The sequence below is a fragment of the Tremella mesenterica genome (assembly GCF_000271645.1).
Source record: "Tremella mesenterica DSM 1558 unplaced genomic scaffold TREMEscaffold_10, whole genome shotgun sequence".
Taxonomy (NCBI): Eukaryota; Fungi; Basidiomycota; class Tremellomycetes; order Tremellales; family Tremellaceae; genus Tremella; species Tremella mesenterica.
This window is the reverse complement of record NW_006711234.1, coordinates 301,645-326,201: the sequence shown is the minus strand read 5'-3', so window position 1 is coordinate 326,201 and position 24,557 is coordinate 301,645. Positions and strand designations below refer to the sequence as shown.

General features: G+C 49.1%; 4 protein-coding genes across 4 annotated transcripts; 2 read left to right on the top strand and 2 right to left on the bottom strand.

The window, feature by feature from the left end:
- Window positions 1–623: 623 nt before the first annotated feature.
- TREMEDRAFT_64125 (uncharacterized protein) lies at window positions 624–1,482 on the top strand (the record flags this gene model as incomplete). Its single annotated transcript, XM_007006425.1, has 2 exons — window positions 624–941; window positions 1,099–1,482. 2 exons carry the CDS (start codon window positions 624–626, stop codon window positions 1,480–1,482), a joined length of 702 nt encoding a protein of 233 aa, XP_007006487.1.
- An 11,083-nt stretch (window positions 1,483–12,565) lies between these two features.
- Window positions 12,566–14,848, bottom strand: TREMEDRAFT_64123 (uncharacterized protein; the record flags this gene model as incomplete). The annotated part of the gene is made up of 6 exons (XM_007006424.1): window positions 12,566–13,638; window positions 13,822–13,823; window positions 13,874–14,243; window positions 14,307–14,432; window positions 14,508–14,723; window positions 14,776–14,848. The coding sequence occupies 6 exons, from the start codon at window positions 14,846–14,848 to the stop codon at window positions 12,566–12,568; spliced, it is 1,860 nt and encodes a 619-aa protein (XP_007006486.1).
- A 3,617-nt stretch (window positions 14,849–18,465) lies between these two features.
- TREMEDRAFT_64121 (uncharacterized protein) lies at window positions 18,466–21,616 on the bottom strand (the record flags this gene model as incomplete). The annotated part of the gene is made up of 7 exons (XM_007006423.1): window positions 18,466–18,837; window positions 19,552–20,064; window positions 20,099–20,122; window positions 20,241–20,310; window positions 20,849–20,940; window positions 21,124–21,179; window positions 21,607–21,616. The coding sequence occupies 7 exons, from the start codon at window positions 21,614–21,616 to the stop codon at window positions 18,466–18,468; spliced, it is 1,137 nt and encodes a 378-aa protein (XP_007006485.1).
- A 943-nt stretch (window positions 21,617–22,559) lies between these two features.
- On the top strand, window positions 22,560–23,606 carry TREMEDRAFT_64120 (uncharacterized protein; the record flags this gene model as incomplete). Its single annotated transcript, XM_007006422.1, has 2 exons — window positions 22,560–22,688; window positions 23,331–23,606. The coding sequence occupies 2 exons, from the start codon at window positions 22,560–22,562 to the stop codon at window positions 23,604–23,606; spliced, it is 405 nt and encodes a 134-aa protein (XP_007006484.1).
- Window positions 23,607–24,557: the final 951 nt, after the last annotated feature.

The window sequence follows — 24,557 nt, the reverse complement described above, 5'->3', positions numbered from 1 at the left end:
ATATGGAAAAGTGAATCATGTCATTTCGTCGATCGATAGGGAGAGAGACAACTACTGCTGAGATTTGCTTCTCGAAACCTAGCAAGTGAAAGATTCGGTTCTTTCACACTCTTCCTTCTCACTTCACTTGGTTGAGGACGGAAGCGGTGCAAGTCGGGAGGACTCGGACATGGCGATTATAGTCATCTTGAAGGCAGTGGAAGGGAGAGAAGGGAAGGGAAGGGAGATTTACTTTGAGAATCGTGAGAAGAGATCTTTCCTCGAGTTTCTCGTATGTACTACTCTACTTTCTCACGTCGAATCGCCCCTCCCCCTCCTCTCCCTTCCTGTCCGATTCAACCGGCCAAGCAGATCTCCAGGGATGCGACCCCACAGCTTCTACACGAACCCCTCAGGGGGCGCGTAAAATGGGTAGAAAACCCATTTGAAAGGAGACGGAAAGACCTGACCTGGTCTCTCTTGCCTCTGCTCCCCTGCCCCTGCCCTTGTTACCCAGAGTAAGCTGAAAGCTATATATGGCAGAAAATGAGCTGCTCTATCACTGAGAACATCTAATACCAATCCGTTTCCAAATCATACCAATTTGATAATTGTGACAAGTTCCGCACATTGTCAAAGTCATCATGAGCATCTTCTCAGGCTTCCTAGCCGCCTTCCGGACACGAGCATCTTCTCCATCCCCGGAGAGTGAGAGTCACAAGGAAACGGCCGATCATCCCACACGATTACCTGACAGATTGCTTCCCGATCTTTCTAAACAGTTTTTCATTGACTTACAAAAAGAACGTCCCTCAGAGGAGCCGGGAAGGCACCTTCATCATTACACTTTGAAATACCACGACAGGACAGGCGCTCCCCAATCCTGTCTAGTTTATCTCAAAGCTCGCCACAAGACGGTTTATGATACACAGAAGGGAGACATGCTGTCATGTGAAACTACTGTACGTGCAGTCAAGATATCCATCCATAAATCCTGATCCTTGGGGCGCCATCATTGAGCTCATATAGGCTTGCCCAGCAAGAGGCAGAAGATGACATGGGCGGTCAAACTCTTACACGTAAAGAACATATATGAATGATTAGGAGCTGATGTGACAGTTGGCTTTCACTCGCGCAAAAGTGACAGGAAAAGAAAACTTTCCAAATCAGATGCAGATGCTGAAAACCATTGGAATAGATGAGGAGACCAGTCAACACACAATCATCATAGAGCCTTCAGAGAAAAGCTGCATTGAGACCCTTGCATACATTCTGTCGCATACAATGCCGCATGCTCCTACGTCAGACTTACAGCCGTTATACGGAGTTTACTGGAAAACCAAACGGCCCAAGGATACAGCTCTGCAAGGGCATACACTGAGGGAGATGGGAAGACCATCTTGTGGGAAGATGTCCGTCAAATGGTGTCTTCACTCAATAAATTTGTTGATGAAGATGGATCTTGGTCCGAACAAAGTACCTAGGACGAGATATCCTGCTTGAAAGCATTGGCTGGTGACTTCAATTTTTCAGACTTGGTGAACCAGACACTCATATTGGCCCAGGAACGGAATTTACCCCATCAAGCAGCATAAGGGTCTGCTTAGATACATATTGGAGAGAGGGAATTCAATGAATGAGTAGGTGAAGACCAGGATGAGGGTCTTGAGGAATCCCAGGTATGCATGAAGTCTGAGAGGAAACCTTGTCAAGGACCTACTGACACCTTGCTGCAGTTGAGATCAAACAATATAGTAATGCATAAAGACATGAACAAACAAACAAAGAGAAAAGTGCAATGACCCTGCTTGTGAGGATCACCACAAATCAATAAATGTAACCTACCCGTAGGGCTGGATACTGAATCGGAACTCTGTGATGTGGATAATACTAGTCAACAATGGATTAAAGGTCAGTAATGGTCAGTAAAGAGTCTATCAAGGGAACCAAAGAGGGTCTGAGAGAGGATGGAGGAAAAAGGAGGAGAAGAAGGAGGGAGAAGAAAAAGTGAGAAGAAAGACAATGAAGAAAGAGGATGGGAGAAGAAAGACAATGGAGGAAGAGATCCCCCTCAGACCCAGCTTATATACATGATCGGGGTTCCATAGTACGGGACAGCTACGCCATATTTTACGGTACGGGGGTTTCTACGGTTTAGGAGTCCTCTAAGGAGAGACTGTCATGAACCAAGTGGCAAGTGCCACATCCAAAATCTTCACACGTGTCAACACATCCGTCACGACCCTGTTTTCTCCCTGGTCCCATGCCTGGAAGGCATGAGATGCAGATGATGTCACTTCCTTGTTCCCTCTCTCCACTCATGCCTAGAAGGTGTGACATGCAAATCTCACTCTTGCACCCCAAACCGTAGTACCTGATCCTCTTGTTCTTCTGGCCTCATGCCGTGAAGGTATGAGACCTCAGCTATTCCAGTTCCTTGTTTCCTTCTGACTCATGCCTGGAAGGCATGAGAGCCCAGTTCTATCATTAGAACTCAAACCGAGTATTCCCACGCAGAACAACAATAGGTAAATGGATATAAGCACCGATAAGATCTGAGTTAGGTGATTCGGATGGTGTACCTGAAATATATTTGCGCACCGTAGTGACTCTTAGCTTATTGTTTGTGCGCCAAAGTCTATTGTTCTCAGTCAAGACCCCAATCCGAATTGGATGAGAACAATAGAGTGTTGTGTCACTTGCCTGCAAACTTGGGTGGCAAATATTGGGTGGCAAATCAGTTTTGTAGTCTATATAAACATGGCTTCTGAGGACTTCCATCCTCAGTTCTCGATCATACATCATTTCCTCTGTCACCCTTCCCGAGTCCAGTCCAGTCCAGTCCAGTCCAGTTCCCTCTAGTCTTGTCAGACAAGCCAGATGTCACGGCCGTCGAACAACTATCTTCTGGCAGACCGACGGTCGACGAACCTCGGCTAACTTGATGCTCCTGAGTTGAAGTCTCACCCAACCGAGAGGGCGCAGACGTCGAAAGGAGTGTAACTACGGCGTACTTCGGCGTAGTTACTCTAACTGGGGTTTTGTTCTACTGATGGCGATGTATCTCGAATTGTATATAGCTATCTCTATCTGTCTTTCTCTACTGACAACAATCAAGGATCGCTGAAGAACTTCAGCGATCTTCTCAGCTAATATTATCTACTCCTCCTAGACGTTCATCCAACCCTCTCGCGCTTTGACGTACTTCAACGCACTTCGTCCAACTTCCCCGAGCCCTCGGCCATCCTCTTCCTCCTTCGACTAATTCCGCCTAACATCGCCGCACTTCTGCTCCCATTGTCCCTACTTAGCCTAACTCCGTCTAACTTCGCCGTACTTCTGCTCCCATTGTCCCTACTTAGACTAACTCCGCCTAACATCGCCGCACTTCTGCTCCCATTGTCCCTACTTAGCCTAACTCCGTCTAACTTCGCCGTACTTCTGCTCCCATTGTTCCTACTTAGCCTAACTCCGTCTAACTTCACCGTACTTGGTGTCAGAAGTCCTGAGTTACGTGTAGAGTAAAGAGGTTAAGGCGTGATGGGGTTTTGATGGCCAAAGGAGGGTCATTGTTGGTGGAGTAATCGAGGTGTCGCGACGTAGTTCGTGACACCAGAGACCTCATTGGGTCACAGCCCCATTCCTTGTTGGACTCAGTCTTGATCATAGCCAGTGCACATCATTGTATGAGTGGCACTAGACATATCATCAATTTAGTTCATCCCTTCCTGGTCATTCCTAGTCCTAGTCACCTTGTCCTTTGTCCCCTGTCTGTCACAAAGCGTGTGACAAGTTGAGTGAAAGTTGGGAAAGGGTATTTAACCAGGGATCGGCGGTAAGGTTAACCACCGATTAATAGGCCTTTTTGTCGCAGTATGTCCACCTCGGCTAAGTGGTTAAACTGGCTAGTCATTGATGGTGGAATGGGAACTATCAGTGTAATGTGGTCATGGGTTCAATTCCCATGCCGACCAAGGGGTTTTCTCCGGGCACTCCGGTTCCACTTGTACATGAGTCTGTGCAAGCCATTCATGCTATAGTTCTTATAGTAGGCTTGTTTTAGCACTGGGCTTGATGCCTTGTGCACAGCAGCCTCCTCCCAAATCAGGTTAAGATCACTGTTCCGTTGGGCACTGTTATATTCAGCCAATGCTGGTTAGTTGGTCCTCATGACACTGTCCCAGGGTGGATATTATCCTTGACACATACCTACAGCCAAGAAGACTATCTCCCACACCTCACTCGATTCAGATGATGAAGAGCGCTGGGAATGGTGGCGTAAACGCAAACTTCAAACTCAAGGTGTGATCATGAGCAAAGTCAAACACAGTTTGCTTACTGATCTACGATCCATACTGTCACGCGGCACCGCATGACATCATCTTTTTCCATCAACGAGGCTCCTTTGGACATCAGTTCGCCATCAACGATCCAGTTCTCATGAACTTCACCACCCACAAGGGTATTAGGAGGCTAACTTCGTCGAGGACGAAGTTAGTCATGTGGGAAGTTAGGGAGATACGAGGTTAGGGAGATACGAGGTTAGGGAGATACGAGGTTAGGGAGATACGAGGTTAGGGAGGTACGAAGTTAGGGAGGTACAAAGCTCGGGACTTCGGGTTGAACGAAGCTCTGCGTTGAAGAAGTTAGGGAAGGACGAAGTACTTAAGGGCCGAAGTCCCCAGAGATCTTTGACGATCTCTGGTTGTTGTCTTAGTGATAGAAGTTAGTAAAGTACGAAGTTATTACACCCAGAAGTTATTGTCACCTATTTCATATCTCAAACAACGAGGTTATTAAAGGTCAAAGCCCACGAAGTTATTGGCCGTCGGTCCTAGGAAGTTAACGAAGAAACAACCTTGTGACACATTCGATCCGCATACAAAATGTGGACATTCCTTGCAACCGATATGCAACCTCAGACACCCAAACATTGTACGGATGTCAAACACAAGCTACAAATGCTCATACTCAAGTTGAATTCTACAGATACGGAGATGACACAACACCTGCAGAAGTTTAACCGACTCGGGCTGGAAGCTGAAGAATCAGGATGCAAGTTCTCAGCAGATACTCGTGTGCTCTGGTTCCTTGATTTGCTTCCTTGAAGCGACTTCAAAGTCATGCAATCTTGCTACATTAATTGCCCTACGACTTCAAAGACGTGGGCTGAGGTTTGACGCTTGTATCAAGTCAATGTCGCGGATCGCGCATGTTACAGGGTAACAACGACTCGATGCAGTTCCATTGAACTTGATGGAATAGGATAGAGAAAGTCAGGATTTGGAGGCAGTGCTGTAATTAGGTAGGGACGGGTTTTCTCTTTTTGAGATTTCCCCACTGGGTTTGCTCAAAAGCGGGTTCTCACCTGTCTGTCATACATTACCTAGTTGCCACCCAAGATAGTCTTTTCACTTGTTCCCATACTTGAAACACATCTGGAACACTTACCCCCGACCCCCTTTGGCTTAGCTTCATTGTTCTTGATCTCCATCAACAATCCTATTGTTATCTCTTACACTCCCACACATGAAACACCTACCCCTGAACCCCTGTGCCCTTCATCTATTGTTCTCCTTTGTGTTCACGTACCTCAAACACTTACCCCTGGACTCCTGTGTCCTCCGTCTATTGTTCCTTGTTACATCCATGAACTTGGAACAGTTACGCCTGGACCCAGGGGTCCTTTGCCTATTGTTCCTTAGTTTCACTTGTCAGGATTGCCAATTCTCTTGAAGAGGATTGCAAATAAGTTTAGCAGTTCTTCCATAACTTATTGTTGTAGTTTTGCAGTTCAGCCAGTTTTGCTGTGGATATAAACCCCCTCCAAACAGGTTGTTCCCCACCTATGAATCTCATGTTGAATCTCATTCTCAACTTGTCAGTCCAGTCAGATCCAGCCTGACATCTTGCAGTTCTCTCAGTTCTCTCAGTACCCTCAGTCCCTTGTCACCCTCTATATACTCCTCAAGCTCTATGAGCCAGAGACAAGTATTGTGTTACAGCCCCATCTCAGTCACCTTGCCTACCCATTGGGGATTAGACCCCGCTGTCACGAACTACGTCGTGACACCTCGATTACTCCACCAACAATGACCCTCCTTTGACCATCAAAACCCCATCACGCCTTAACCTCTTTACTCTACACGTAACTCAGGACTTCTGAGACCAAGTACGGCAAAGTTATACGGAGTTAGGCTAAGTAGGGACAATGGGAGCAGAAGTACGGCGAAGTTAGACAGAGTTAGGCTAAGTAGGGGACAGAGTTAGGCTAAGTAGGGACAATGGGAGCAGAAGTACGGCGAAGTTAGACGGAGTTAGGCTAGCTAGGGACAATGGGAGCAGAAGTGCGGCGATGTTAGGCGGAGTTAGTCGAAGGAGGAAGAGGATGGCCGAGGACTCGGGGAAGTTGGACGAAGTACGTTGAAGTATGTCAAAGCGCGAGAGGGTTGGATGAACGTCTAGGAGGAGTAGATAATATCAGCTGAGAAGATCGCTGAAGTTCTTCAGCGATCCTTGATTGTTGTCAGTAGTGAAAGATAGATAGAGATAGCTATAAACAAATCGAGATACATCGCCATCAGTAGAACAAAACACCAGTTAGAGTAACTACGCCAAAGTACGCCGTAGTTACACTCCTTTCGACGTCTGCGCCCTCCCGGTTGGGTGAGACATCGACTTAGAAGCGTCAAGTTAGGCGAGGTTCGTCGACCGTCGGTCTGTTAGAAGGTAGTTGTTCGACGGCCGTGACAGTATCAAGGATCGCTCTTACCGACGACCCGTGCGAACCTCGGATAAGTACGAAGATTCTATGGAACCAGATAGGAGAGTTACGCGAGGTATGAGTAGGGACGGAGACAGGATGGAGGAGAACGAGAGGAGGGCACTGGAGGAGCTTAGCAGAGCGATGGGGCAGCAGCTTGGAGTGGAGGATAGTGTGGGGGGATCAATTCAAGGAGATGAGTTCGTTCCACCAGTGTTTTCTAATCCTCCTACCCCTTTGGGTAATGCTCTCCCACCTATAGGATCCCCAGTTGGATCGGATCAAACCCCGCGGCCAGGAAACACTGGAAGTACGGCGAACTTGGGAGAAGAAGGTACACAAGGGGTGATATTGGCCCTGATGTAGATGGTGGCGAATATGAACAAAGACATGATGGAAGAGAGAAGGCGTAGGGAGGAGTGGGAGCAGAGAAGAGAAAGGGAGACGATGGGCGGTATTGCAGAAGGGATATCAGAAGGGGTGAGGTACGCCATGGGACGGCAAACTTCGGCGACCCCAAGCGTAGTTGGCGAACAACGAAAGGGGATAAAACTGCCTAATCCGGACTTCTGGAGAGGAGAGAGGAACAAGTTGACCGCATTTCTGTCGGAATGTGAAATCCATTACGAACTGAACTCTCATCTTTTCCCCAACGACACCAAGAAAGTCTTCTTCATGATCTCTCATTTACGCGAAACACCTCTTCTTGCCGTCCAACCCGATCTTGCTAAACGACCTCTTCCTGACTATCTTAGGGAGTATAATCAATTCGTTAGATATCTCAAGACAAACTTTGGCGACCCGGATGAAGAAGGAACCGCAGCCCGACTGCTTAACGATCTAAGGCAGACTGGATCAGCTTCGGAGTACTTCTCCGCCTTTCAACAACATGTGGCGATACTCAAGTGGTCTGATGACGGAAACCTGGTTGACCGAGCCAAGAAAGGGTTGAAACCACACCTCTGTCACAAAGTGACAAGACAGTTTGGTTAGAGTTGGATGGGTTGGGTATTTAACCAGCGACCGACGGTTACGATTAACCGCCGGTTAATAGGCCTTTTAGCGCAGTGGTTTAGACCGCTGTGTCTGAAGGGCACTGTTGAATCGTCCCAATGCTGGTTAGTTGGTCTCGTGACAGATTAACCGGCGGTTACGGGTAGGATCCTGGGTTCGACTCCCAGGGTGGGCTGGGTCGTTCTCAGTCCCTACTTGGAAAACCTCCCTCTTGGAGAAAGTTTTCGGCCTATCGTGCCCATCCCTGTTGGGGCCCCAGATGGGGCTGAAAGGGAAGGCATAATGTCACGAAGTGACAAGACAGTTTGGTTAGAGTTGGATGGGTTGGGTATTTAACCAGCGACCGACGGTTACGATTAACCGCCGGTTAATAGGCCTTTTAGCGCAGTGGTTTAGACCGCTGTCTCTGAAGGGCACTGTTGAATCTGCCAATGCTGGTTAGTTGGTCTCGTGACAACCTCCTAGATGAAATTACTAGACATGGTAAATCTTTTGGGACTGTCAAGGAGTTATTGGAGTTTGTTATTCCCATGGACAACAGGTTGTGGAGAAGGAAAGTGGAGAAGGATGCGGAGAAGAAGAGGGAGACGGGGGTAAAGGAAGTGTTAGTGGTGGATAGCCAGAGGGTGGAGAGGAAAGAGGAGAAAAGAGGGGAAGGGAGGCAAACTTCGGCGCAGTCTGCGGTGCAAGCGACTATTACGTCGACGCAGGTCAAGAGCATTCCATCAAATGCCGACGAACTTTGCCGACAATGGCCCAGGCCACCTCCCGAGCTGAGGGAGACAAGGAAGAAGGAAGGGAAGTGTACTGAGTGCGGGGAGAGGGGACATTGGTTGAAGGATTGCCCGGTGAGGGCAGCGAAGGTAAAGGTCGGATGGTTGCCTCCGTGGGGGGAGAAGTTCGGCGAACGTGGTGGAGGATCGGGGGGTAACGCAGTACCTCTGGGACAGAGGAGGACCTTGAACGCAGTTGGAGGAGATGGAGAGATGGAAGAGGACCAGGGAAAAGAAGAGGACCTGTCGCAGTAGGCGAGGCTCGGCGGGTCCGCCATATTCTCTCGGCCACCATTCCCAAACCTATAAAAGAGACACAGCTGATGGAGCCAGAGGATTGTGCATACAAAAATACACCACTCAGTACCCCCTGTTCATGCAATGTCGATAATCATCTACTCATCTCTTCCACTTCTAGAGATCAACCTAAATCGGACATTTTTATTAATGGAATTAAGCTAACTACGCTCTGGGACACTGGGGCTACTTGTTCATATATAAGCCCTAGGGCAGCGGCGAAGATAGGTGTAGGAAGGAGACGATACCAGGTGAGCGTACCCTTTCACATGTTTGATGGCTCGGTTAGTGTCGCTGGACCCATCACCGAGTTTGTCGAAGTTGGTTTTAGTTTGACGAAGGACGCCGAAGTGCGATCTGTTCGTCTAGATGTAACAACGCTCTGCGATGCAGATGTTGTGATAGGGTGGGACTGGATGAGGAAGGAAGGGGTTGTTCTAGACGGAAGAGACAACTCGGTGAAGTTCCCCATCCCAACCCCACCGAGTGCGGCGAAGTTAGCAGCCATAGGGCTGCCAACTCCGACGGACGCGATAGATCTCCGAGACAAAGATGACCAGGATGAACTGAGTCCGGAGGAACAGGAGGAATTGTATCAGGTGGTTCCTGAACAATATCACCCGTTCATTGATGTGTTTAACCCGAGGAAGGGAGGTGAAGAATTACCTCCCTCAAGGGAATATGATCTGGAATTTGACCTTAAGGAGGGGGCGAACCTGAAGGTTGCTCCACTCTACTCACTCGGAGAAGATCAGAGAAGTGCGCTGAGAGACATCCTAGATCGCGAAACATCGGCCGGAAGAATTCGACCCAGTAATTCGCCCTACGGATCACCGATGTTCTTGGTACCGAAGAAAGCAAGGGGTCAATGGCGAATGGTCATTGATTACCGAAACTTAAACGAGGCAACCATACCCGACGCCTATCCACTGCCTCTGATCGGCCAGATAACCGAAGAGCTGGGAAAAGCGAGGTATTTCAGCAAGTTAGATCTGATTGGAGCCTATCAACTCCTACGAGTAAAGGAAGGACACGAGCACTTGACGGCGTTCAGGACTCAGTACGGTATGTTTGAGTCTCTTGTTGTTCGAGATGGTCTGCGAAATGCTCCTGCTGTACTCCAGCATTTTCTGAATGAAAGCTTCCGAGAACTGTTGGGGAAAGGAGTAGTTGTCTACATAGATGATATACTCATCTATGGTCAAACGTTGGAAGAATTGAGAGGAACTACGGCGAAGGTGTTCGAAGTTCTTCGAAGGTCGAATCTGTTCGTCAAGGCTAGTAAGTGCGAGTTTGAAAGAGATTCGGTAGTCTTCTTGGGTTTTGTGGTCTCACGGGAGGGAATTTCTAGTAATCCGGAGTACATCGACGCTGTTGTGTCTTTTCCCCGCCCCAAGAACCTAAGAGAGAGCAGAGGATTTATGGGAGTCGTTAGTTATTATCGGCACTTTGTCCCCAACTTCTCCAGGATTGCTAAACCGATCAATGATCTCACAAGGAAGGATGTACCGTTTGTCTGGGGAATGGAGCAGGAGAGAGCTTTTAAAGAATTGAAGGATAGCTGCATGTTGCCTTGGTTGGAGTATTGACTAAATGCTGATGATCACATTACTACAGACAGATGCGTCGTTCTTCGGGTGGGGCTTCATAATATCGCAGGTGAACGAGTTAGGACAAGAACATCCGGTAGCTATCGAGTCAGGAGCGTTTCAAGCGGCGCAGTTAAATTATACGGTAGGTGAGAAGGAACTACTAGCTATCGTTGAGGCTTTTAGAAGAAGGAGACACTTACTATTACAGGTAGAGACTACAGTTCTCACGGACCACTTGAACTTGACATACTGGATGGAACCGAAGCAGTTAAGCCCGAGGCAGGGCAGGTGGGTCGAAGAGCTTTCTAACTTTAGGTTTAAGATGGTGTATCGACCTGGGAAACAAGCTACGCTGCCGGACGGGTTATCGAGAAGAGCAGACTACCACTCTGGAAAGGGAAGTACTATAGTGCAAGAGAGCAACCTTATTCAAGGGTTGCCGAAGTTCGACGAACTCGACAGCACTAACTCTGGGTTACAACACCTACTTCGTGCTTTGCAAGGGACAAAGGAAGTAAGAGAGAATGACCTTATTGATCCCATGGATCTGATTGTTGGGATACAGGGAGATGAAGAAGTGGAGGAGGTTAGAAAGGAGCTACTAGGGGTCATCTGCGCTGAGTGCTCTCATACAACGTGTCACGATAATGTACAGGAACCAGCGTCAATAACTGAACTACGGCGCAGTTCACGGTCCCCCTTAATACTTCAGGGAGGATGGAACTCAAGGGGTTTCCTCACGTTCGACGATCACACTTATGTGCCGAACTACGCCAATGCTCGACTAAAGATCATGAAGATGCGACACGATTCAGCCCTAGCTGGTCACCCAGGCTCAGCAAAGACCCTCGAGCTTGTCCTGAGGAATTACGTTTGGGTTGGAGTAAGGAGGCATGTCGAAGACTATATCGCTGGCTGTGCGGTATGTCAGAGAGCAAAGACTAACAGACAGAAACCCCATGGAGAACTTAAACAATTGCAAGTGGCTACTAAACCCTGGTCAAGCATCTCGATGGATTTCATCAAAGAGCTTCCGAATTCCCATGGATATAATTCCATCCTGGTAGTGGTGGACCGATTGACCAAATGGGCCATTTTTATCCCAACCACGACGAAGTTAACCGCAGCTGGACTATCTGAGCTGATAATGGACTACGTGGTGGCCCAGCATGGGTTACCAGAGAGTATAGTATCGGACAGAGGATCGAAGTTTACTTTGAAGTTTTGGAAGAACTTGACCGATAGTCTCGGCATAAGACTACATCTTTCTACCGCGTATCATCCACAGACTGATGGACAGACCGAACGAACCAACCAGTCCCTGGAATTATACCTTCGAATCTTCACTTCCTACCAGCAGAACGACTGGTCGAAGCTGCTTGCTCGAGCTAGCTTTGCTTACAACAACACCCATCATTCCGCAATAAACAAGACCCCATTCTATGCGAACTATGGGTACCACCCTCGATGGGCAGAAGAGATTAAGGCTAGTGAAGTCAAAGTACCTGCTGCTACAATAGCAGTAAAAGACCTAACCGAAATACATAAGGAATGTATTGAGGGGATTGAGAAAGCTAATGAGAAGTACGCCGAAGGATACAATAGGAAACATCGAACTACACCGGACTTTGTGGAAGGTGACCTAGTGATGCTGTCGTTAGAGAACATCAAGACTAAAAGACCAATGAAGAAGTTAGATGTGAAGCAAAGTGGGCCGTACAAGGTAGTACGGTAAGTAGGTTCTCATGCTTGTAAATTGGAATTACCAGGAACGATGGCAGGTATCCATGATGTATTCCATGTTTCATTGCTTCGCCCCTATCATCCTCCAGTATTCCCTGGTCAGCAAGCTGAACCACCTGGCCCAGTAGAGGTAGATAACGTAGGAGAATCGTGGGAAGTAAAGGACATTGTGGACTCTAGAGTAAATAAGAGGTCAGGAAAGTTAGAGTACCTAGTAGAGTGGTTAGGTTACGAAGGAACAGACGATTCGGTATCATGGGAACCGGTAGAGAACGTCGATGGAGCTGATGACATATTGGCGAAGTTCCACGAACTTCATCCTACTAAGCCGAAGGAAGGGCGACTACGAAGGGCTAGGAGGTAGAACGTACTGCATACAACATAGGATTACAGCTACGTACCGCTCACTTGTCCTTACCCTTACCCTTTCCTTTTCCTTTCTCCTTCGCTCTACTCGGTCCCGCGGGATTGGTGTGGAGAGTACCGATGGCCGAAGGGAGATCGAGACTGTCAGGGGGGAAGGCAGACGAGAGAGAAGCATTCCATGCCCGATTCATAGCCCCAAAGAAATCACCGAAGTCCTGGACATCCCGAGCAGCTTGCATGCTCGGAGTCCTCCACAAGGAACGTATGGTCCTAAGACACTCGAAAGGGAGACTGAAGAGATCGAGAGCAGTCTGAGCAGAAGCAGGGACACGAGAACTACTCCGGGGGCCTAACCAGCCGATGGACGGTGGTGGCTTGTACGCCATGGGAGTAACGAGGAAGGGGGTGTCGTAAAGTCTTCGGCGAACATCGGCTATCTCAGTAAGGCTTCGGTGAGAGACGTCCGCTAACCTCGTCCTTGCTTCCTCGCTCAGGTTCCCACCGTTGACTACATCTACTAACGCCGCAGTAAGGTTATTCAAGGCGTTGGCTTGACGAGTGGAGAAGTCGAGCAAGAGAGATGTATCACGTCGAGCGACGTCAAGCTGAGTGGTGAGGCCAAGAACGAGAGAACGATACGTAGCAAATTCCTTTTCATCCTCCGGGATACGAGGGTCCAGAGAGATGCGAGGGTGGACGAAGGACAACCGAGGAACAGAGGGCCCAGCACGCTGAGTAGCTTCATCTTCCACATCACCACCTTCAAAGACGACCTCTTTCTCCATCCTTTTCCCTTTTGATTTCTTTAAAGAAGACTTTGGAGTCTTCTTGGAAGCGGGGGACGCGGTGACAGGGGGGGCCACTGGGGTGGCCGGAGGAGCAGAAGGACGGCGACTTCGGGTGCCGTGGGCCGGAGGAGAGGCCACCACGGGAGAGGACGGACGAGGGGCCGAAGGACGACGGGAGGACGAAGGAGGAGCAGCGGGGAGACGTGACGGGCCGGCCGCAGGAGCGAAGGGCGACGGCGACGGAGGTGATGGGCGGGAGTCCGGCGAAGTGCGGCGAATCGACCGGAGAGACGAAGGTGGTACCCGCGAACGGGGGACAGACGCTGGAGTCTGGGGAGGGGGGAAAGGCGAAGAGTCGGAGGGACGGGGCGGGATGTCCCGGGCAGAGGAAACGGGACAGAAGGAGCAGGGGCCAGATGTGCATCAAGCACAACGGAGGGCCTTGTTGTGTGGCCTGACTGCCTTGAGGCAGGGCCAGTTTGGACGATTATACGTGATAATCTCACGTCTACTAATTAGCAGGAGTAACTTCGGCGTAGTACGAATAGGTGGACTCACCGACAACGATCACACGCTTCGTCAACACCAACCGCGACCCAACGTCCAGGCTCGGACTTCATCTTCTCCCACAAGTACTCTTCTTCCCGCAATGATCTCTTCACCCGTTTGGGCGAAGGCTCCCCTCTGGGAGAAGGGGGGGGAGCAACGACGGGGGCGGCGGCGGCAGGGCGGGCGGCGGCAGCAGCGGCGATGGCGTTGGCGGGGGGGAGAACCCCGGAAGAGGAGGAAGAGGAAGAAGAAGAGGAAGAGGAAGAGGAAGAAGAGGAAGAAGAGGAAGAAGAGGAGAGGGAACGGCGTCGTTTCTGGCCCACGATTTGAGCAGGGGGGGGGGACAGGAACGGCTGCGAGTTAGCAATGTCTTGGAGAGCTAAAGAACAGATAAACAAGGCCAAGTTCGGCAAAGGTGTGAGAGGGTGGACGAAGGACTCACGCTCAGGACTATCTACGTCGTTGTCCTCTACATTAATCACCTCCACATCATCATCCGGGTATTCTTCTAACTCGCTTTCACCCTCACTATCAATCCTACCCTCCCGATCATCATCATCCTCACTTTCTTTGGTGTCGGGTCGATCACTCGACTCCGAGCCCCCACTGAGCGACTCCTGGTCGGAGGAGGACAGAGACTCACCAGGACGAAAGGCGGGCGTCCTACGGCGAGGGGTGGCGGCAGGAGGAGGCCCTCCGGGAGAACCAGTTACGCGGACGGGAGAACCAGACACGGGGGAGTGAGAACCAGCGGGAGGAGAGGCGGAGCGAGGAGGCGAGGCAGCGCCGGACGGCTCCCCCAGAGAGAGAGTGCCGAGGCCAAGGGAGGAGACTTGGCGAGATCTGTCGCCAAAAGAAACTAAATATCAGCCAAGTTCGGCGAGGTGAGGTGAGTATCGATGAAAACTCACGAGCAGATGACACCATACCACCAAAATTCCTCATGGCGGCGAAAGGGCTGGGAGTGGGAGTAGAGGGGGCCATGACGTTAAGATATTTAAAAGAGAAATAAAACTCGAGGCGATTATTCAAGGTAACAAATCTGTTTTTCTAGGTAAGAGAGATAGAAAGTTTTGAAAGCAGATGGGGAAAAGAGAGAAGCTCGACGAACTGCTCAGTATTTAGGATAATCAAACCTACCCCCTCGTTGTCAACATGCAGCAAACTTCTCGTTTCATCAACAAAAGGCAACGCAGGGACGATCAAAATTCCCACGCTATTGTGTCTCATCTCAATATAAGCGAGGGTTACTTCGACAAAAAACGGTGTTGTTCGGCTGCCATCCGGGAAGCGTGTCTCACCTACAAAAGACACAGGGCTTCTTACGGCAAACCTCGACGAAGTTAGGGGAGTCTCATTGTCGGGTTTTGGAGTGAAAGGAGGCTCAACTACGAAGTGCGGCGCAAAGAGCAGAAGGGCGAAGGATGGTTATGGGAGGGAGAGAATGGGGGTACTACGCTGCTAAGTTTTCTTGCCACAGTAGAGGTGAAATTGCTCACGAGGACGTTCACGGCTAAAGAAGGGGGCGACTGTCACGAACTACGTCGTGACACCTCGATTATTCCACCAACAATGACCCTCCTTTGACCATCAAAACCCCCATCACGCCTTAACCTCTTTACTCTACGCGCAACTCAGGACTTCTGAGACCAAGTACGAAGTTAGACGGAGTTAGGCTAAGTAGGGACAATGGGAGCAGAAGTACGGCGAAGTTAGACGGAGTTAGGCTAGGTAGGGACAATGGGAGCAGAAGTGCGGCGATGTTAGGCGGAGTTAGTCGAAGGAGGAAGAGGATGACCGGGGACTCGGGGAAGTTGGACGAAGTGCGTTGAAGTACGTCAAAGCGCGAGAGGGTTGGATGAACGTCTAGGAGGAATAGATAATATTAGCTGAGAAGATCGCTGAAGTTCTTCAGCGATCCTTGATTGTTGTCAGTAGTGAAAGATAGATAGAGATAGCTATAAACAAATCGAGATACATCGCCATCAGTAGAACAAAACCCCAGTTAGAGTAACTACGCCGAAGTACGCCGTACTTACACTCCTTTCGACGTCTGCGCCCTCCCGGATTGGGTGAGACATCGACTTAGAAGCGTCAAGTTAGCCGAGGTTCGTCGACCGTCGGTCTGTTAGAAGGTAGTTGTTCGACGGCCGTGACAAATAGTAAGTGTCTCCTTCTCCTGAAACCCTCCACTACAGCAAGGAACTCTTTCTCTCCTACCATATAATTCAGCTGAGCCGTATTGAAGGCGCCAGACTCAATAGCTACTGGATGTTCTTGACCAGCTGTATTGACCTGCGAAATTATGAAACCCCAACCGAAGAACGAGGCATCTGTCTGTAATATCGTCTTCAATGTAGGGTCAAAGTGAGCTAACACCGGCGCAGTACACATTCTAGCTTTTAATTCCTTGAAGGCTGACTCCTGTTCTGTTCCCCACACAAATGGCACATCCTTCTTCGTCAGGTAGGTGATTGGTAGAGCAATTTTCGAGAAGTTAGGGACAAAACGCCTGTAATAGCTGACGACCCCAATGAATCTTTGTCACGAGACCAACTAACCAGCATTGGGACGATATAACAGTGCCCTTCAGAGACAGTGGTCTAAACCACTGCGCTAAAAGGCCTATTAACCGGCGGTTACTGCATACCGCCGGTCGCTGGTTAAATACCCAACCCATCCTATCACTATCACTATCAAACTGTCTTGTCACTTCGTGACATTATGCCTTCCCTTTCAGCCCCATCTGGGGCCCCAACAGGGATGGGCACGATAGGCCGAAAACTTTCTCCAAGAGGGAGGTTTTCCAAGTAGGGACTGAGAACGACCCAGCCCACCCTGGGAGTCGAACCCAGGATCCTACCCGTAACCGCCGGCTAATCTGTCACGAGACCAACTAACCAGCATTGGGACGATATAACAGTGCCCTTCAGAGACAGTGGTCTAAACCACTGCGCTAAAAGGCCTATTAACCGGCGGTTACTGCATACCGCCGGTCACTGGTTAAATACCCAACCCATCCTATCACTATCACTATCAAACTGTCTTGTCACTTCGTGACAATCTTCTAGCCTCCCGTAGATTCTTTGGACGCGGGAAGGAAGTGATGGCGTCAATGTACTCTGGATTAACCGATACACCTCGAGAGGAGACCACAAAACCCAGGAATACCACCGAATCTCTTTCGAACTCGCACTTACTAGCTTTCACGTACAAGCTCGCCTTCCGCAGCACTTCAAAGACCTTCGCCGTAGTTCCTCGTAATTCCTCCAATGTATTCCCATAAATGAGGATATCGTCAATGTAGACCACGACTCCATTCCCTAGCAGTTCTCTAAACACCTCGTTCAGGAAGTGTTGGAAGACAGCAGGGGCGTTTCGCAGCCCATCACGAACGACAAGAGATTCGAACATACCATACTGTGTCCTGAACGCCGTCAGGTGTTCATGTCCTTCTGTCACCCTCAACAATTGGTACGCCCCAATTAGATCTAGTTTGCTGAAGTACCTTGCTTTTCCAAGTTCTTCGGTAATCTGGCCTATTAATGGGAGAGGGTAGGCATCTGGTATGGTCGCTTCGTTCAGTTTTCGATAGTCGATGACCATTCGCCATTGTCCCTCAGCTTTCTTCGGTATCATAAACATCGGTGAGCCGTATGGCAAGTTACTTGCTCGAATTCGGCCAGCGGCGATTCCGCGATCTAGTATGTCTCTCAGCGCGCGTCTCTGATCTTCTCCTTGAGCATAGAGGGAGGCGACCTTCAGGTTCGCCCCCTCCTTAAGCTCAAACTTCAAATCGTAAGACCTCGAAGGGGGAAGGGTCTCTCCTCCCTTCTTCGGATTAAACACGTCAATGTACTGGTGGTATTGCTCAGGAACTACCTGGAACAACTCGTCTTGTTCCTCCGGGCTCAGCTCTTCAAGCTCATCTTCGCCGCGGAGGTCTGTCTCGTCGGTTCGGGTCCTGAGCCCTATGGCTGCCAGGCTCGCGATACCTTTCGTCTGTGGAAAGGGAGAGGATAACTCTTCTCTTTTACTCGGTAAGGGTAGGGGAAAGGACACTGCGCTTTCCTCATTGTTCGTCTGGGGAATAGGGAAGAATATCATATTCGCTCCCCCATTCAGGATTACTCCCTCTTCTCTCATCCATTCCCATCCTATCACGACATCCGCGTCGCAAAGGGTGGTAACATCCAGCTTAATTGGGCGAACCTCGCCTAACTTCTCGACACCCAGACTCACTTCGACAAACTCCGTAATGGGTCCAGCCACACTAACCGAGCCATCGAACATGTGAACTGGTACACTCACGGGGTATTTCCTCTTATCCTTCCTAATCTTCCTGGCCGCGTTGGGACTTAAATATGAACAGGTCGCTCCAGTGTCCCACAGGGCCGTTAGTTCAATTCCTTTGACATACACGTTAGATTTGGGTTGGTTGTTACAGGTGGAAGGGATTAGGGTATGACAGTCGTTTATACATTTCGGAGTGGTGTTTACGGATTTATATACACATTTACCTGGTCTCATCAGCTCTTTCCTTTTACTGGGGGTAGGAATAGTGGCCGAGAGAATATGAGTGCGGACCCGCCGAGTCTCGCCTATCGCGACGGGTCCCCATCTTTTTCCTGCTCGTCCATCCCCCGCTCTCCAACACATGCTTCCTCCCCTCCGACTGCATTGATCTTCCTGTCCCCAAGAGGGGCGGCGTTTCCCCCCGTGCTAAATCTCCCTTCTCCTCCAGCATTTTGTCCAAAAGATCGCAAGGGGATGATCCCCGCTTTTACCTTTGCCGCTATTACAGGACAATCCCGGTTGTAATGCCCTCTCTCTCCACACCCAGTACACTTTCCTTCTTCCCAACGCTTTAAAACCTCATCAGCACTGGGTCTCGGCCAACGACGATTTAGTTCGTCTACATCCGTTGGTATCGCCCTTCCCCCGTTCGTGCCCTTAGGCTGCGCGCCCTCGACCTTCGCCGTAGATTGCCATTTCTCCTGGCTCCCCCGTTCCCCTCCCCGACTTACTTCCTCCTTCTTCTCCCCCTGGTCCTTCGTTTCCTTCCTCTTCCTCTCATTCTCCTTCTCCATCCTTCGCTGATGCAAGCGATTGTCCATGGGAACCACGAACTCAATTAACTCCCGGACGGTCTTGAAAACCTTTCCATGCCGAGCGATTTCATCCAGCAAGTGACCCTTCAGTCCATTCTTCGCCCGGTACACAAGGTTCCCATCATCACCCCATCCTAACACCGCTACATATCGCTGAAAGGCGGCAAAGTACGCCGAAGCCAACCCATTCTGTCGAAGCTCGTTTATTCCCCTAGCGGCGGTTCCCTCCTCATCAGGGTCTCCGAAGTTGGTCTTGAGATATTGGATGAACTTCTTATAGTCTAAAAGGTGTTCGGGGGGATCGTCTTTAGGAAAATCCGGTTGGACGGCGAGAAGAGGAGTTTCGCGTAGATGGGAGATCATGAAAAAGATTTTTACTCGATCGGTGGGAAACTTGCGGGCGTTGATTTTGAAGTGGACTTCGCATTCCGAGATGAAGGCGGCGAGCTTTGACCTCTCGCCTCTCCAAAGATCTGGGAGGGGAAGTTTTATCCCTCCACCTATCTCAGCTATTCCTGGGGTCGCCGAAGCTTGCCTCCCCATGGCGAATCGTACCCCTTCAGAGATCCCTTCCACTATTCCTCCAACTGTCTCCTGCTCCTTCTTCTTCTCCTGTTCCTCTCGGCGTCTCCTCTCTGCTATCATATCCCTGTTCATCTCCATCATCATGTTCATCATGGCCAGCATCATTTTCTGAGTGGTGGCCTCTTCCTCAGTTCTCCCTACTTCTTCGCTCCCCGCCGAACTTAGCCCACCTTCCGTGTCCTTCTCCCTTGGTCGTGGAGTTTGTCCTGACCCTTCTGAACCTGTCCTTACAGTCGGTGGTTCTGATAACCCCGTTGGCTGGGGGGGTGATTCAAGAGGTAGGGGTGGGTAAAATTCGTCTCCTTGAGTTGATCCTTCGGGGGTATCGATTGCACCAGGCAATGGCCCCAAGCTTTGTCTTAATTCCTCCAACATCCTCCTCTCCGTCTCTTCTACCGTTTCTCCTGGTCTACTCATACTTCTCGTAACTCTCCTCTCTGGCTGCATACAATTTTGATCTTCTCCGAGGTTTGCACGGGTCGTCGGTAGGAGCGATCCTTGATACTGTCACAATCGTCGTTTCTTCTCCTCTACTGACCGACGGTCGACAAACCTCGGCTAACTACGTCGTAGTGGGGCGTCGGTGTCTCACTAGGACAGGGTACTCGTCGGGGGAACTACGGCTAACTTCGCCGTAGTAATACGTCGAGTGGTAAGTGATAAGATGATCGTTGATGAACTGCGGCTAACTTCGCCGTGGTACGTCGAACTGCTCGATGGTAGCTCTCCTTAACTCGAAGGTTGTAGCTACTGAATATATCGCTCGCTACTGACAACAATCAAGGATCGCTGAAGAAGTTCAGCGATCTGTAAACTATCTATACTCCCCCTCTCTTCTCATAGAACGTCCCTCAACCCCTGTACAGCCTCGCGCTCAGTCCTCTTCGTTCAACTTCGCCGTACCTCGCCATATCCCCGATAACCTACTCCGACTAACTTCGCCTAACTTCCCCTACTCCACTCTCCCTCGGTTTCTTTCCCCTAACTTCGCCGTAGTTCTCCGTTAGGCGGGGTTGTCGTGACAAATAATCCCTAGGTTCTCGTAACTTCGTCGTAGTTGGTCTCAGTGGTTTGGGGTGGTGGTGGATAGTGGTTCGGTGATGGTGAAAGGAGGGTCGGTGATGGTAGTTGTCAGGGATGTCACGACATGGTTTGTGACAAATAGCCTTCCCCGACTTTCGCTGGACTTGTCACACGCTTTGTGACATTATGCACCCTCTTGGGCCTCCGCATTGGGGCCCGCTTGGGTCCCCACACTTGGGAAGGGTACGATAGACCGAAAACTTACTCCGAGAGGGAGGTTTTCCAAGTAGGGGCTGAATTACCCCCGGTGCCGTCCGGGAGTCGAACCCAGGACCCTACGCGTAACCGCCGATTAATCTGTCATGAGACATACTGATCAGCATATACACAATATAACAGTGCCCAACGTGACAGTGTTGTTAACCACTGTGACGACAAGGCCTATTAGGCGGCGGTTAACCCTACCACTGATCACTGGTTAGATACCCTTCCCCGACTTTCACTCGACTTGTCACACGCTTTGTGACATCTTCCTTTCACCATCACCAAACCCCTATCCACCATCAACCACCACAATCCCAAACCAGTGAGACCAACTACGAAGAAGTTTCAAGAACCTAGGGAGCATTTGTCACGACAACCCCACCTGGCGGAGAATTACGGTGAAGTTAGAAGAAGGAGACCAAGGGATACAGAGTAAAGTGGAGGAAGTAAGACAAAGAGAGTGCAGCAAAGTGAGCAGAGTAGGACATAGGGGACATGACAAGGTACGGCAAAGTTGAACAAAGAGGACTGAGTGTCATGAATAGTGATAAGGAATTCTGACTCATCCTCAGAATAGTGATAAGGAAATATGACTCATGCTAGGAACTGTGATAAGGATTGAAGGAAAATATGAGTCATGGTATTTAGCAGTTCAGCAGTGAGGCATTTATGTGATTGGCTGAAGCCTGGAAGGTTCAGCAGTTTAGCAGTGAGGCATTTATGTGATTGGCTGGAATTAGTTTCCCGCGGTGCACTCACTTTGAGGCATTTATGTGATTGGCTAGAAAATCCCTCACACGCTTTTTATTTAGTACACCTACTTTAGTTTTGAAGGGTATAAAAGGAGCACATCTCCCCCCTCTTTCTTCAGCAATGTATCTTCATCTTGAAGTTGAACTTCATCTTTGAAAGTCACCTAGTTGGTTCTAACCCAACACCTCAGTACCCTCAGTACCTAAGGCAGTCATCAAGCTCTACGAGCCAGAGACTAAAACCCTTCAGTACCCAAGGCAGTACTTTGCAACCGCAGTCTACCCGCAGGCGTGACAGTATACATTGCTCAACACTCTTTAGTCCTTGCTCGTCATCACAACACCTCTCGACATCATTTGCCACCCACTTCTGGATTTTTCATAATCCCTCAAGGTCAACACTAGAACTTTTCATAGTTCTCTCAAGGTCAACATCAGGACTTCTCATAGTCCCTCAAGGTCACTCAAGGTCAACAAAACACCCTTTCTTGTCATCACAACACGCTTTGTCATCATTTGCCACCCAACTTGAAAAAATTTGCCACCCACCTCAGAATTCTCCCACGGTCACCCAAGGTCAACACTCAAGGTCAATAACACTTGCGCAAAAATATTTCGCCACCACCAGGATTCGAACTCAAGACTTTTCAATATCACTCAACACACTTGCTGTGATCATACCTAGGGTCAACATCATCACTCCTTTGGTCAACATCATCAAACCACCCTTCGTCACCATCACTTAGGTGCTCAACACCATCAACATCTCAAACATTATAAAACTTTTTTGAAGTATTCTTTCAACAAATATAACTTGGTCTAAGCTGTTTTTATTGTTCCTTTTCCAACCCAAACATAATAAAAACTCAAGAACATTATCAAAACTCCAAAAACATAACAAAACTTCCAACATATCATACAAGTTCAAGAATCTTTGTTGACTTACAGAATTAAATCATCATGTCTGAAAACAACAACACCACCCACCTTACTGCAGAGCAAGCCTTCCAAGCTCAACAGGACATGATCCATCAGCTTCAGGCTCAAGTCAATGCTCTTCAAACTTCAACAAACATCAGACCTGAGCATGTCAAGGAACCCAAAATCTCTCATCCACCGCCTTTTACTGGCCGTAAGGATCAGACTTTGGAGTTCTTGGCCAAGTGCAATATGGTCTTCACTGTTCAACCTCGTACCTACTCCACCGACATCACTCGTATTGCTTTTGCTACCAATCTTCTCAAGGATGAAGCTTATCGCTGGGTACTCCCTTACTTAGGCATGGATGAAGGAGAACAACCCTCATGGTTACAAGTATGGAATGATTTTCAAATTGAATTCAAGAAATACTTTGGCGACTCAAACCTGGAAGAAACATCTCGATTTAAATTAAGGAACCTTCGTCAGACAGGCTCAGCTAGTGTCTATGCTACTGAGTTCCAGCGTCATGCTGCCTATGTCCATTGGAATGACGACACCAAGAAACAAAACTTCTTTGATGGACTCAAGGATGATGTTAAGGATCGACTTCTTGCCCCAAGCAAGTTTAAGGATTATGAGACTTTAGTCTCTTCAGCTATTGAATATGACGACCTACTTTATCAAAGGCGACGCTCCAACAACAATCCTCGTACACAATCAAACATCAATCAACGCTTTAACAACAACAATAATACTCCTCGTTCCAACACCTTCACCAACAACAATGCACGAACCACTTTCACTCCCAAGTACAACAACACTTTTACTCCTCGCACCACCTCAACCACAACTTTCACTCCAACTCCTATGGAAATCGACGCAACTCAAGCACACCAAACCTATGGTCCTCTCTCCCAAGCAGAGCGTGAACATCGCATGAAGAACAACCTCTGTAATTATTGTGGGAAACCAGGACACAAGGCTTTTGAATGTCGTGCTGCTCAACGTCGTCGTCAAATCAAGACTCAAGTCAACGCTACTACCACTGTAGACACCAAGGCAAAAAACTCTCAGCCCCAGGCTTAGGCGTGCCCCCACCTCTGGGGCTCTCTAAAGGGCACAACACGGTATCAACAAATCAACTTTGGATCACGGCAACATCGCTACTACCTTCAACAATAATTCCCGCATCACCCAAGGACCACCTCTGTCTTCCCATTACTCTCATGTTTGGGAACTCTTGTTACAACACTATGGCTATGATAGATTCTGGAGCAACTGCCAGTTTCATCAACTCAGCCTTCCTCGACACAACAAATATCTCAAGGCAACCCAAGGACACACCCCTCGAAGTTTCAGTTATTGATGGACGACCTATTGCTTCAGGCGCCATCACACATCACTCCGCTCCCATTCATTTGTGCCTTCCTGGTCATGAGGAAATAATTTCCCTTGACATCACATCACTTGGCACCTATCCCGTTATCTTAGGACTCCCATGGCTCTCTCGACACAACCCAAGCATTGATTGGTCCCATCAGACTATCAAGTTCGATTCCCAGTACTGCCTGGAGCAGTGCAGCAGGCCTGATAAACCTGTGGGAAGAGATTCTGCTCTTCAGTACCCTCGTAACTCAAGGAACATCTCGAGCTCAGGTAACTTGCCCAGCAAGAAAGCTGCAAGTACACCATCAAACAACAAAGGAAACATCAACCAAGGAAACATCAACAAAGGAAATATCAACAACTCTCGTAAATCAAGGACAAACACAAACATCACTACGTCACTCTCGCTACCCTCGACACATATCTCTTGTCAGCGCAGCATCCTTCCGCTCTGCCATGAAAAGCGCAGAAATTTATGGAATCACTACCTCAAGTCAAGTCTCAAGTCTCATTGATCCTCATCCAGCTGAGGACAATGATGATGATGACTCTCCCGCAGACATTCAGAAACTCAAGGAAATTATCCCCGCAGACTTCCATTCTCATTTGGAAGTATTTAGTAAATCCAAGTCCGACAAGCTCCCAGAACAT